Below are 15,648 nucleotides of genomic sequence, written 5' to 3'. Positions count from 1 at the left end.
TACATCAAATACAGTCTAAAAGGATATTACATATAGCGCCTCTACATAAACTCACTTTCTTATAAACGAAAATGAAAGGTATCCTACTCTTTTGTTTAGATTAAGAAGAGCCCTTAAATGAGCAATAATGAAAGTGAAGGTTTGGTTGAGTGATTTTCTGTTTCTCTGTGTTTTTTTTTAGGAATAAGCAAAGGTAAGAGGGTGATAGTAAATTATATACTGTACATTTTAGGACAAACATTAAATGACCTGACACTGCTTTGTCTGAATGATAAAAATAATGTTTTAGACTTAATAGTTGAATACACACTTAGGGTACACGGTACGTTTTTTATTATTGAGCTAAATAGTAAATCGCAATCCAAATTAGTAGCCTATACTCGTCAGGAAATTGTATTATATTGCATATTATGCACATTACTATTGTAATGTGTTGTTTTATACATTGTATAATTATGAATGTAGGCTATGAATAACCATTTAAATAGTAAAAGTAGTTATTCTGAATATTGATTTTATGTTAAAATGAGACAATGTCTGGCTACATATGTCAGAGAGAGAGATAGAGAGAGAGAGAGAGAGAGAGAGAGAGACTTGGATAATTTGTTCTGTGATAAAGACATAGTGTTGGGTAAATGATAGTCTAAAAAAAAAAAAAAAAAAATCAGCTTTCTAGCATATTCACTCCACATGTTTAACGTCGCTTGATGCGCATTCTCAGCAGGTCTCCCTCTCTCGGCGCAGACTGCAGCGCACTTCCGGTTGGTGAGACGTGGCTACTGTGGAAAATCCTTTAGGACAGGAAAAGGGGGCGTCCGCCTGCTACAGCCCTAGTTCACATCTCAAACACAGCAGCGCCTGGATGGCAGGGTCAAGCCGGAGTAAAAACTGTAGGAATTTCAACAGGGTAATGCAAAGTATTTGTATGTTTATCATTGCATTTCTGTGACCCGCTATGTATGTCAAGGCGTGCAACTTTGTATCAATGTTTGTCTGCGGCTCTACTTTTATCAACAACTACGGAGCGTTTTTGCGAGTTTCAGTCGTACAGTAAACAGTTGACCGTCTATTTAAAGTGTAACTCAACACTGTCTTTGTATTCAGGCCTGCTCTCTGTATAATGTGTTTTGTTTGGTCTTAGTAGCTGATGGTGAAACGTAGGAAGGAATGAATTTGGTAGTGTTTAAAAGCCCTGCGGTTGCGAATTTGTCCGAAAAGTTGCCGCTCCCTCATAAGCACTGTTCTTACTTGCACGTCTCACACAGACTGATAGACATTATGTTTGTACGTTAGTGACTGTACATTTTGACCTAGTTTTATTTCATTTAATATAATCTCAAACTATTCAACTAAGCTCCAAACATTAACTAACGGACCTTTATTGCATACTTTACTTTATTATACATTTTCTATACACACCGTACGTGTTCAATACAAAGAATTTCAAATATCTTTTTGGCACTAAAATCAGTTGCAGGAAATTCAGCTGAACTTATTTGCTTTCATTGTTATGCATTTAGTTATTAATTGACAAACACATTGCGTTTGGGCCTAACTCAGGTACGATATTTGTTTTTACAAGCTACTGCGTTTTCATGTCATTACTGTTGTGTTTTAATTGAGGAACTAAAATGTGTGTTGTTTTTAGGCCTTTGTTTGTTTGAATGTTTCTATGTAGCGCGTATGTATGCTGTTTGTTTTGTTGAGGGGTTTGCAGGTAGGACAGGATGTACGGGACCCCTTATTAAAACTCAACTAATTTTTCCACTTCGCAAAATTTTGTTTGAAGGCTCCTCTCTACCTTTCAGAAATGTTACTCTCAAGTGCCTTGCGGAGGTCTGGGCTGATGAGAGCAGGACCAGAGAGGCCCTTGTGGCCAGCTGCTGTGCTTCTCGTTGCCGCCGGTCTCCTGGCTGTCACCTCCACTTCGTCTTTTGGTGGGAAAATGATGGCTCAGACTGCTATGGCCCAAGCAAAGACTGCGCCTGCAGGGTCAAGCCCATGGGCCACTGAGGACCTTTTGGATCTCCAGTACCTGTATGAGCTGCTTTCCACTGATAACTTAGATGTTTGGTTCTGTTCCCTCGTGGGATCTATTGCCATTGGCCTCAGTGGTGTCTTTCCGCTCTTGGTGATACCCCTTGAGGCTGGAAAATCTCTGAAAACTGAGGGTGAGTCTCAATTATATCCTTACATTTGTGGTTGTGGACCTGCATATGTTTTGTAATCTGCCTAATTGTAGTAGGTCATCTAGAATCAAGTTACACAGTGACCATATCAGGTACAAGTATAGCATTGTGATAACATGAAATCGTATCCAAATGATATGTTGATGTTATAATACTAGCTGAATAGCTGTGGTTTTTAAGAGGCAGACTGCACAAGATACATGGAAAATATGAGACGATTGCTCTTTTCTGGTCACAGGCCAGGCCTAGTGTGATAAACACATGCTTGTTATTAATAAAGGTTTGGAAGAACCTACTTGCTGATATATTATGTAGGTCAATGTACAGTAGTCTGGAATTTTGGGCACTTCCGCATCTTACTTAAAGCTTAGTTTCTCCATGATATTCTGCCTTTGCCTTTTCCAGAGCATGCAGTGCACAGATAACCTGGCTTACGAAGAAAAAAAGCTTTTTAATGAAGTCTTTTTTTTTAAAGTGCATATGGTCCAAGCCTAGGTATAATCTGTTGTCTTCGTCTGCCTACACCCCACACTAAATTATTTTCAATTTAAGAAACATCATTGCTGAAAGATGCTGTTATTGTTACTGTACTGGAACCAACATTGTTTGTTTTCAATGACAGAAAGGCTTAGCTAAATGCATGAGCAGACCCGTTCCCTTTTTGTGTAATGTGTTTGACATGATGCAGAGAGGGTGTTCTTCAAAGATTGAAAGTGATTTGTGTAAGCAAGCTTGACCTATTGAAGAATTTTACCAATCACATCTTTATCTACATTCACATTTAGTCCTTTAGCGGACACTTTTATCCATAGCGACTTAAAGATGTCATACAGGGGAAAAAATATGAATAATTGCTAATACAAAGTTACTAGTTTCCACAAACGCTTGAAAAATACCGGTTGTGAGAAAGAGAGAGAGGGTTAGTGGGTTTTTTTTAGTGGTGGGCCGTTAACGCCGTTAACGCAGTGAGACTATTATCGCGCGTTAAAAAAAATGTCGCCGTTAATCTATTCTCAAAGTTGGGTTGGCAGCTGGGACTATACTATGAAATTACCGCATCAAACGTGACGTGCTAACATGGATGCAGCTATGAAGCCGCCGGGTTTGCTTCAGGGAATATTAATTTTTAAGAAGCTTCCCAATAGAAACATCGACAAGACTAAGGTTGTTTGCACCTTGTGCAATGCGGAATTGGTTTAAAAAAAACACTTTCTCTCAACAGGTACTGGTCTAGCTTTAGTTGAAACCAGTAACTTTGTATTGAGATCTAATGTATTATGGCTCCTGTATGACATATCGCTTGTTGCTCCCTCACTCTTTGTAAATCGCTTTGGATAAAAGCGTCTGCTAAATGACTAAATGTAAATGTACTGTAGGAGCTCTTCCAGTCTCAAGTACCACCTAAACGGAAATCATCCCTTAGCTAATGCGGAAGTAAACACAAGTTCATCTTATTGAACATAATTTAATTTTCATCACCAATTATCATAGTAGAACAGCTTTCTCAAGCAGTTTGTGATGCATTTTGGAAACAGGAGATGAGCCCCTGGTCTAATGCGCCACCTGGCTTGAGAAACCCGTTCTCAAAGACTTACTTTTAGTCATTATTTGGGTAGCACACATATTCTGAATGCCTTCGGCATAATTCAAATGAGCCATTTTAATCTAGATTAATCTAGATTAATTTTGGAATTAATCTAGATTAATCTAGATTAAAAAAATTAATCTATGCCCACCACTAGTTTTTTTATTTAACCTTTTTATCATTTAGTTGTCTCACAGTATACACAGAAGAGAGAGGTTTTAAGTAGTTTTATGAATGTTGTGAGAGATGTGGTTGACCGGACTGAGTTAAGAAGAATGTTCCACCAGGAAGGAGTTGTGAAGGAGAATGAGCACGAAAGTGATTTACTGCCCTTATTAGGGCTATTTCATTAATCGAAATCTTCAACTTTGGCCTACAACAATTACAAATACAAAATAATCGAGGTAAAAAATTATTGTGCCACATTCCATTTTGCTTGGATCTTCTCTTTTCTTGTGGTATAAATCCACCGGATTATATATATTTATAAGTTTTATCTAACTGCAGATAAAGCGCACCCCTTTAAATGTGGTTCAACTGTGCTTTTTATATTTTTTCAATTGAATTCACAGTTTAAAAGGCAAATATTTTCTATTTTGTTTTCTTAAAGGTAATGAGTAATCGTGTTAAATAATCGTGATCTGAATATTGGCCAAAATAATCGTGATTATGATTTGTGTCATAGTCGAGCAGCCCTAGCCCTTATGAGAAGGCAATACAAGAACTTGATGGGGTGTAGGAGGTTGTGAAAGTATGCCGGGGCAGATCCAGTGATATTCCTGTAGGCAACCATTGGTGAATTGAATCTGGCCTGTCATGACTTGTACGTGTAATTCTTGGTGCAGTGGACCAAGAGAAAAATAGAATAATATTGAAAAATACAAACCGGGAAACGTGTGCAGTGAAATTTTATGGATGCCTGGTCATCCTCTAAAGTGATTTGCCGAGGGCAGTGATGCTCAGCAAAACCTTTGTCTGTGATGATAACATCAGTGATGCAGAAATAGATTTGACTCTGGCATCCCTTTTAGAAAGTGCTTTTTTGTACTTATAATGAAGGGTGCAGTGGGTAGAAGGTTAGCTGGAATTATGGTCAATTTAGGTGTGTCCTGTCCCACAGAGGCGTAGATGCACCACATGGTTTAAGAAGCAGTGGTAAAGAATTACTTCGCTAGATATTTCAGGCCTGTTTAATTATCATTGCAACACTTTATGGTTGCACAAGTACCTTGGTAAACCTGCACAGCTTTGGAAACGGAATACAAAGGAAATTAATTATTATTACAATCAAAGCGTATACAGAAAGAAAAAGCCACAAAACCTCATAATAATGTTGCATATTTTGCATTTCTGACTTTCTGCTCTGATTCCAGCTGGGTGTCAGAAGCTGAAGAAGCTGCTGAGTTTTGCTATTGGTGGTCTCCTTGGGGACGTGTTTCTCCACCTTCTGCCTGAAGCTTGGGCTAACACTTACAGCTCTGGTAAGAATTCTCACGTTATATTTAACATTTGCTGCCAGTCATGCATAAATAATAATATCCTCTTTCCAAGTCTGGTCTCTTTTTTTTCCATTCCTAGCTATTCCATGTTTTCCTATTTGTGACACCCAGTTAATTAAGGAATGAATCTGATTCGAAATCTACTTCTGATGACGTGTGATCTGTGTTTTGTAAATTAATAAATTGTTTGCCGGAAATGTTTGTATTTTTATCATTTTAGTAAACAGTCAGTATAATATTCCTATTTATGAGTCCAAGTTAGATTACATTTGTTGTATGCAGAGGGAAGCTTTTAAATCAAACAAATTTTATTTGACCCCCCAAAAAAATTCTGTCATTCATGTCATTTCAGCCCTGTGTGACTGACTTTTTTCATCAGATCACCAAATATATTTTGAACAATTTTGTTAACTGGCCCCCATTCACTTGCACTGGTTTTTGACCATACAAAAGAAGTGAATGGGTACCGCTGTTTTTCGGTTACCAACATTTTTCAAAATATCATTTATATTCTGCGGAAGAAAGAAGGTCATGCAAGTATATGATAGAATTTGCATTTTGGGGTTAACTATCTTTTATTTGTACATCATTTAAAAATTATAATGTAACCGAACAGGACATTTCTTAACATCTCTATTGAAAAGGCCATTGACTTGTGTTTGTTTGGGAATGCTGGATAGATGGATGTCACAGACACTTCAAAATGCAAGGCTTGTGGGTCATATTGGGTCTCCTGTCTTTCCTGATCTTGGAGAAAATGTTTCCTGATAATGACAGAGACTCGGACAACAAAGCAGACTGCCAGAAAGCCACTGTAAGTTGCCACCTTTGTCCTCTCTCTCCAGTTTCAGATGCTTTTATGAGGAATATACAGTAAATCTACTTATGTTGCATTTATCAATTTTACTGTAAGGAGGTTAGGAACACAAGTTCACACTGTTTTTTGTTATTGTTGTCTTATTGGGAATATCTTGCAAAAACTTGTGGTTTCACTGCAGAACATTGCATTTTTGGACCTCATGGGGGAGACAAAGTCTGTTACTTTGTCATTTTTATACACAAACTATGAAAAACATGCACATCTGAAGATTGTGCAAGTGCTAGACAAGGTAACAATGAAAATGTGTTTAATTCCGCTATGGTCTGTTTCAAACTGGCACAGGTGAACATTAGCTGTTTGGGAAATTATTTACAGTTTTGTTTTCATTCATAGGGTTTTGTAAACAATGACCAGTTTGCTGTAAATATTTGCTAAACCTTGTGCTTAATTTAAAAAAAAACTCACACTCACACAAAAATGTCCATGTCCATACACGGTCATAAAAATATATACATATATTCACTAAATTGTTTTCACTAGAATCAGTTCTTATCATAACTACCAAACATTCATTCATTTTCAGGATTTTAACACTTTAAATACCAGTTTGTTTACATGGTGACCCTGTTTTATGATAAAAAGGAAAAATTTAATTTAAAATCTCAGTAAGCTATACTGACTTGAATATAAGGTGTTGGATTTGTGATTTGCTGTAAAATATGATGTCTTTCTTTCAAACTGTATACATAAACACAAAATACGCAAAAATTTCGGTACACACAAATGCTATCTATGCAACACATAAACACATTTATTGCTGTATATTTAGTTCGGTTTGCCCGGCGTACTGTATAATACAGCAGAAACAGGAAAACCGAAATGCTCAATAAACTAAAATTGAGAAAATAGCATTAGCACAAAGTAAATAGTACACACTTGAAAATGTAGAATTTTCTTGAAATGTATTGATTTTTCTAAATTTTGAACCTTAATCAAAGAGTTATATATGGAATGTATGATTTATGCTTGCATGGCAAACAGTTAAAATCTTTTAAGTCTTAATGGGTTTCAAGGAGTTAAACAGTTGTATGTACCTAGTTTAAAAACATTTATCAAAGTAAAATAGAGCAAAATATTAATGTTCCAATAAAAATACACTCTGTTGGCATAAACACATCCAAAACGACAAGGAAAACAAAACTGAAATGGACAAAAATGTCCAACACAGCGCACAATATTTTATAATGTAAATATTTGTAAATGATGAATGGACCAGTAAGGCTCAACAGGCTTAGCATTTCTTTTGAAAGGCAAACATCTTGGAGCTTCTGTTAAACTTCACAGCTGTGATGACAACTGTCATTATTAGTCATTAGCTTTTAAAAATCCTGTCTAAACTCATAGATTAAAGATGAACAAACCAGGTGTGTTGCATTAATATTTCAACAACAAGCACTTTGTCTGTAAATTGCTGCTTGTCACGACAATCAAAACATGTTTTATCTTTTTTGTACAGGTATGTGGATTGGAAATTTAGACCCAATAATGAAATTTCTGTCATAATTTACACTGCTCTCTAAACCCTCTAGTTGTTCCAAACCTGTATAAATTTCTTTGTTCTGTTGAACACAAGGTAAGATATTTGGAGCAATGTAAGCAACTTTTCAACATTCCAACATTCTGGGGAATCATTGAATACCATAGTCAGGAAAAGTATTTATCATTTTTGATTCTGTTGAAGACAAAATAAGATATTTTGAGGAGTTTAGGAAAGCGAGCAGTTCTGCCCACCTTTGACTACCAGTAATGATGCCCCAGAGTTGTAAGAAATGCCACAGAATCAAAGTGATTCACAAAACTTTGTGTGTGTTGTTAAACTAAGATTTACAGTGAATGGAAAGACACGATCATATCATACCTCGTCGAGACACACTGTTTATTTTTGGTCAACTCGCACAAAGAGAGAGAAAGATGGATTTTAAATGAGATCGAATAATAGATGCTGAAGGAATGTTCTGGAGCCAAAAGTGGTGTGAATCACAGTTTGTGCCGGACACATTTACCAAACACTGTGATTGTAGATGTACTATTCAAATAATCACAGAACCTTTCCTGTCATTCAAGAATTTAAACGCCTTTATTCTTGGTTACTTTCAGAGCATTGCATCAGTCCCAGAAACACAAACACCTTGTTTCACTTGTCAAACTTTGTACTGATAAATATGAAAGCTGAAAGCTGTGCTTTGCTCTCAACTGCCTACAAAGACAACCAAATAATAGGTTTGTTTTGCTCACTTTACATTGCCATGTGTGCTTTATGCAGACTTCCTGGACATTATACTTTAGTACAGTGAAACAGATTAACAGTTAACGTTATACTGGCAGTTTCTTTTGCATCTCAAGTTTGTCTTCAAGTTTTGTCTTCTTCATTAGATGCATGTTATGTGGGTCTTTATTTGGTAAATTGTTGTATCACAAAATAATAAGCTTTCCACAAGTTTCCTTCACCCCATGACGCTTTTTACGAAATATTGGAGAAACTTCCGGTTCTATGTAAACAAATGCATTTCTGCCATATTTCAAGTCATTTGTTTATAGCAGAATGTTAACTTGCACACTGACAGCACTTATAAACTACATCAGCAGTATACTGTCCACTACTTTATATAAAAATAGATCAATATATTAATATATATTAAAGGGTTACTGCGGTGATGTGTCATGCATTCTGACTTCTTAACAATGTTAAACGTGCTGTCTTATCATGCTTAACATGGTCAACTTGGCAATATTTCTGTGCTCGATACACTCCCCCAGCGATCATACAGGTTTCGAAAAGTTTTTTTGAAGATACGACGTATGCAGTACTACTCTTTAGGTACTCAAGATTAATATAAGACTGACAGAAACCCCGTATGTTAGGGCCGCTTTATGCAACTTTATTGGTTCTGTTTTTGGGACCATAAACCAACACTGTAAAATCTAATTAGTTGATCTTACTTAAAAAAGCATGCAAACCGATTGCCTTAAAAATACTAAGTAAAGTGAAATGGTATTGATGAGTTCAAGTAACTTAAAAAATTAGTTCAGATGTACTTTTGACTTAGTGTGGAGTACACAGAATTAACTATTATTGCCAATTTAATAATTTCCATTGGATTTATTGCATTCATCATTAGAGTTTTAAGTTAACTAATTATTTTTTTTCTTTCACATAATTGTAATTCTAAAAATGCATAAATCAAACACCTTGACTTGTTCAACACAAAACGAGCAAAAAGGGAGAATGATCTCAGAACTGTATGCACAAACTATGCTCATTGGTAACAAACACATGAGGTTCTCAGACCATAATCACATGCACATGTCTTCTAAACAGTGGTAACCACAAAACTGAAAAATATGTCAAACTCTTCTAAATATCTAAGAGAAGTGAACATTAAACACTATCAAGTCTTTAATTTAACTAAAAACATATAAAATAATCATATTTTTTAAAATGTACTCTCCTGATGTAGTCTGGCGCAAAGCATGTTGGGAATCTTTTCTGCGTACAGGCAAGATCTGCTCTCCACTGCGTCTTGCTGGTGTAGTAAAGTAATGGCTTCGCTTGCCGCTACTTGCTTGATTTAAGTAAAATATACTAAATGCGAAAAGTAGTTTGATTTCCCCTGCAAGTAATCGTAACTTAATAAAAACTAGGAAAATATATACATTTTGACAACTGAGTAAAGTTAACAAATAATTTCTAAGTAAGGACAACTATTAGATTTTACAGTGAATGAACAATTTGAAAATTATGGGGAGTTTTCAATTTCTATGTTGTAAATGTGTATTTATTTGTATTTAAAATGGAACTGCAAGAGTCACACCTTCAAACAAGTACCTTCATATTGAATTGTTTGTGTTTTGAATATCTTTTTGAGTGTCTGTATCTTTTGTCTTGCTTATGGGAGACCTGGGGTTTGATTGATATCCTCAGCTCTGTTTAGGTAGCTATAAATAGGATCTTGCAGGAAGCTGCTGCCACCGGCATTCCATCAGCAGTCAGACAGGCCACAGAAGTCAGTCACGGTGTACAGAAACCACAGTTTAGAGACCTTACCGTCTGTGGACTGGAGCAGAGGGGAAATGTCTTGTTGTGAATCAGAAATGCTGCTCAGACTTTTCACACGGGCAGCTTTTGTCAGCCATTTTTGAAAACAGCTACTGTTGAAAAGAGTTTCCAGAATTTCAAGGCAGAAGTTCTCAATGAGTGGATGTGAAAAATTAGAATTTGTCTGCTTTGTGTTTTTTATTTTTACAGTATACTTCTCACTTTTTATTTGTATTTTTTTAAAGCATGGGTTCACAACAACTTTACCTACTATACACAATTGTATTTCATTAATTTAAACCTTTACTAAGCCTCAATTTCAAATTATTGACACCATGCCTTTATTGTGGTATAAAGATATGTTTTAAAAAACCCTGAATGTTTTCTTTTGCTCATCATAGATTTCTAATTATCAGTCAGATTAAGCGGTATCTTCTATAAAGGTGTGAAAAAGCTAGCATTTTCTAGCAGAATTCACACAGATTTGTTAAAAAAAAAACCTTTGGCTTCTGTTTTTTCTGTCTGTCTTAGTCCTGTTTAACAGATCTGAGCAGCAAGGTTTCTGTGTCCCAACAAACAAATGGCATCTGCTCTAACAACAACTCCGACTCAACGCCAAAAACTGACATCAGTCCTTATATAGAGCCAGAGAAAATAAAGGTAAGATAACGCTTACAATATTCATAGCAGTCTTCTTAGTGTACAGTAGATGCTCTCTGCAGTTTTTAGAGACTATAGAACACTATAATTTCACCATGAATAACCTTACAATTTTAATATTTAAAAAAACTGTTTTTGTATTATCTGTTTACAAATCATCTATTTTTCTAGTTCTTGCTTTTATATACATTTTTTTTATCTTCAGACGAGTGGTTATCTAAACCTTCTTGCTAACTGCATTGATAATTTTACTCATGGGCTAGCGGTGGCTGGAAGTTTCTTAGTAAGCAAAAAGGTAAGAGCAAACCAACCCAGTTGGGATGTAGCACTCATTCATAGATATTGTCAGCCTATCAAAATTCAATTTTTGAATGTTATATATATTTAATGTACACATTTTTTGCTCTACTTTTTTTGCCATGTAAATAATTAGTTGAACAAACCCTTTTATGCTTTTGCTTAATATAAGCAAATATGTGATGGGCATGTGGTGGTCTCGAATAGATCTTTTAGGTTTGGGCCATTTGTTACAACACAATTACTGAAATTTGTGACACTTGTCCATCTATACATTTAATTCAACAAACATTAAAATTGTGTACTATACCTAAAAAAACTATACCTTTTTTTGTATTATACTAAATATATGATGCAAGGAAATTGCATATGTTATGCAATTAAATTGTGTATTATTCAGCAGTAGTAACACCTACAAAAACCAACAATACAAATGTACAGTTTATTTAGAATATTTTCACCAAGCATAGCCAGTAAACATAGCTTTATGTATCTCAATACATTTAATAAAATCTTGGGGGGGGAGTGCTAAATACTGCAAATAGCTTGTGTTGTGTAAATAAGATTCCTGGGATGGCAAGATTCTAGATGTATAATAAACAGCTAAAATATAATTATTTTTTTTACTTGAAACTTGTGTTGTAAATGAAGATTCTCCCATGATCTTTTCAATCAAAGGAGATCATTGAGAAGAGTGAGGTTGTTAATGCGGGAATATTTATAGTGCTGCAGTATTTATATGGGTTTCTGAAGGTGAAGTCCAGGTGGAGAAGCATAAGGCTCCCAGCATGTGTGGGGTGGGAAATTGAGAGGAAATGGACTGCGTGCAATAGAAACAACCACGCTTGCACATGAAAAAACTATACTTGTAAACATTTGCTCACTGGCCTGTGTGTACATATTTGGCTGCAGATATGCAATGGAGAGTAAAATGGCACAGTTCTTTACCAATACTGTTTTCTCTACCTCCCCCATAGCTTCTGTTAACATTTCAGTTATACATATGTGCCAGATAAAACATTGTCTGGATTATTAGGCTTCATTTTTTTTACTCGTCCTACCGTAGGTGAATGGAAAAATAAGGGTATGCTTATATTCCGACTGAGGGTTTTGCTGTATCTTACTTTTGCCTGTCTTTAAAGGTTGGTCTCCTAACAACACTCGCCATCCTGCTTCATGAGATTCCTCATGAGGTACTTCTCACTTAAATTCTCTTTGAATCATTTTTTAATCACAATCAAGAAATGAATATAATGATAAGTAATATGGTCATGTAAAAGAAAGTGGATGTCTTGATGCTTGAAGACGGTTGAGGAAGCGTTGTATTATTGCTGTGCACAAATGTTTTGTTCTTTCTTTAAAGGTGGGAGATTTTGCCATTCTGCTACGAGCAGGGTTCGACCGTTGGAAAGCTGCACGCATGCAGCTATCTACAGCACTTGGAGGAGTCCTGGGGGCGTGTTTTGCTCTTTGCTCCCAATCATGGCAGGGGGCAGGTGAGGCACTACAGTCATTCTGCAACATGTCTAATGAAGTACTTTTAGATTTTACTCATGTTTGGATGTGCCACAAACTATTCCTGTGTATGTCTCTGCAGAGAATGCCACTGCTTGGATCCTACCCTTCACCTCAGGTGGATTTCTCTACATTGCCTTAGTTAATGTGGTACCTGATCTGTTAGAGGAGACGAGCCCTAGGTAATCCGTGCTTCATCCACTAATACTGACTAATATTGCATCATTTGAATCTTGACATATACATAAAATAATTTACATAACATCCATGAATGTGTCCCATATTTCTGCAGGAACTCATTTCTACAGGTTCTGCTGCTGGTTTGTGGGATAGCAGTCATGGCTTTTCTCTCCGTCATCATAGACTAGAAATTGCATTAATCATGTTACATCTAGCATCCTGGAGGAATAAAGAGACAATTCCCTCCACTCTTTAAGCTTTAAATAGACATTTTTGTCAACCCCAAAAACAATGTAAGGGATGTCAATGAAAAAAGCAATGTTGACAATCAGGTACAGTATGTGCATGTGGCCTTATCTCTTACATTCCTTGAACCATTTGTGCTTTTCCAATGAAGTTTAGAGTGAACCTGAACCAAACAGTAAGAAGAAAGCAATAGATGTTTGTAATCTTCCAAAAACGTCTCTGTGATGTCAATGGGTCACACAAACAATTAAAGAATGTGCTTTGACTATAAGTAGTATTATGTTTCATATCAATATTTTAAACTGAAGTCAATTGAAAACACAACACATCCATTTATTAGAGACGGAACACGGATAGATATGCTTACATAATCCGATTTTTGTGTTCATCATCATTAAACAGGTTATTTGTATTCCCTTAATTTATGCTGCCACATTGTTGATAGTCATTCTAGTAAAGGTGATCATACACAAGTTTGCGCATGCTGCGATACTGTAGTTGTAGATAACTACATACTCTTTGCTCTTTTTTTCCAAACATACTCTTAATAATACTCATTTGCTTGTGTTATTTCTTTCTGTACAGTATTAGTCTTTTTTTATTGGTTGGGTGCCACTACACTGCTTATTTTTTACCTTTAACTGATTTTCTGCACAGTTAATTGTGTTCCCGGCATTATAAATGATGCAATGTTAAGCGGTTCAGATAATATTAGTGGATTAAATTCTTTTACCTGATTTATTGCCATTTCATACAATAAGTGTTGATAAATGTATCACCGTTGCGTACATGAAATGTTACTGAAAATAATGTTTTGCACCCATTACTTGGCAGAGGAGGCTTGCCGGAATGTAAATATTTGAATTAGAGATGATATATATATATATACATATATATATATATTTATGCTGTTAATGTCATATTGAATTAAAATCAAGGTCCTCCCTTTGTTGTTGTTGAAATAAAGAAACTTAAGAATTACTATTTGATTTAAAGTGTGTGTATTGTTCTGTCATACAGTTCAGATTGGTAGTATGATTCTGTTCTAGACAAAACTCCCTGCCCATCCATGCAGCCAGAATGAATAATAGCAGGGAGAGCAGCGAAAATTAATATTATTGGGTGTGTCGTGTCGCACCGCATCCAGTGTGGGCAAAATTTTAAAGGTGCCATAGAATGGAAATTGTATTTACCTAGGCATAGATGAATAATAAGAGGTCTATATATGGAAATGACATTGTGAGCTTTAAACACTATTGTTTCCTACTTGTGAATATCGTGTGCATGCAAAAGAACACTGAAAAAGAGGCCAATCCCAACATAACACGTGACGTTACAGTCGGGATATACGCCCCCAACATTGGATATACCACCAGCCGGACATGCACAGACAAATCATCGGAAGTTCTACAGGGATTGTTAGTAGGGTTATGCAATGTCTACCAAATTGGCATCGGACGATGTCTACATTGAAACCCCGCGATGGACGATGACATCGGTGTCGTCTTTAAACAAGCCGCGATGTTATGAAGGGGCACGTCTAGGCGCGAGCTGTGCAGACATGTCTCTTTATACAGCACGAGCGGGGCTGTTATAAAGTCAGGCATGTGTCATCTGTACAGTGCAAGCTTCTCAGTTATAAACTCATATCCGTCTTCTTTATACAACTCAAGCTGCGCAGACACGTATCTTCTTTACACAGCTATAAAATCAGGCGGGTTTGCGCAAGCTGAGCGTCTTTTTTAAACAGCACGAGCTGCACAGTCATAAAGTCTGATGCATCTGCCCCTTTGGCATGGTTTATATTTGTTTACAATGCAACTTGAAATGCAGAGCAGCCATAGTCACGTGACGAAAGTGCATGGGTCAGTTTTTTCGAACCTGGCACAATCAAGCAGGCTTTGCTCAGCGTTTTGTTATTGATTTAAGAAGGGGCAATTCTGACTACATTGCCATTAGAACCCCTGCCATAAGCAGTTAGCAGTGATCTTATCCACTTCTTCCATTTCACGACTGACAGTAGCGATCTGTTTTATGTGTGAGCTAGTGGCATGAGCGGTGCAGCGAGACAGCCAATCAGAGCCTAGCTTAACATTAATATTCATGACTCTTCCAAATAAGGTAATAACAGACCTTTTCATAGGGACAAATCCCGGGGTTTTAAATGGACATGTAAAACTGTTTCTGGATAATTGTGGCACTTAATAAAGCCACATACCTTCTATGTAGATATCAGAGAACAATTTAACATATTGTTTCGATTAATTATTTGGCACCTTTAAGTTATAATGTCTTCTATTCAATTTTATTTACAAAGCGCTTTTCATAGTGTGCATTGTTCCAAAGCAGCTTTACAGGAGAAAAATTGGAAAACACAAAAAAGGTAAAACAGCACAGGGCATGGTGTTTATAGTAAATAATATCTAATAAATACAGTCTTCCGGTGGTTTATTTAGGATATAATGCATTAAGTGAATGCTTGGCTGAAAAGATGTGTCTTTATTCTAGATTTAAATTTGGAGAGTGTGTCTGACCCTCGAATAGTATCGGGAAGGCTATCG

At 36.2% G+C, this 15,648-nt stretch overlaps 1 protein-coding gene across 1 annotated transcript; it reads left to right on the top strand.

The window, feature by feature from the left end:
- The first annotated feature begins 771 nt into the window (after positions 1-771).
- On the top strand, positions 772-14,076 carry slc39a13 (solute carrier family 39 member 13). Its single transcript, XM_056755934.1, has 10 exons — positions 772-907; positions 1,809-2,171; positions 5,148-5,255; positions 5,954-6,087; positions 10,721-10,849; positions 11,055-11,144; positions 12,289-12,339; positions 12,510-12,642; positions 12,744-12,843; positions 12,954-14,076. The coding sequence occupies exons 2-10, from the start codon at positions 1,811-1,813 to the stop codon at positions 13,027-13,029; spliced, it is 1,182 nt and encodes a 393-aa protein (XP_056611912.1). The 5' UTR covers positions 772-907; positions 1,809-1,810; the 3' UTR covers positions 13,030-14,076.
- Positions 14,077-15,648: the final 1,572 nt, after the last annotated feature.

The sequence above is a fragment of the Triplophysa dalaica genome, chromosome 1, assembly GCF_015846415.1.
Source record: "Triplophysa dalaica isolate WHDGS20190420 chromosome 1, ASM1584641v1, whole genome shotgun sequence".
NCBI lineage: Eukaryota > Metazoa > Chordata > Actinopteri > Cypriniformes > Nemacheilidae > Triplophysa > Triplophysa dalaica.
The sequence above is the reverse complement of the archived record's forward strand: the minus strand, read 5'-3'. Positions and strand labels throughout refer to the sequence as shown.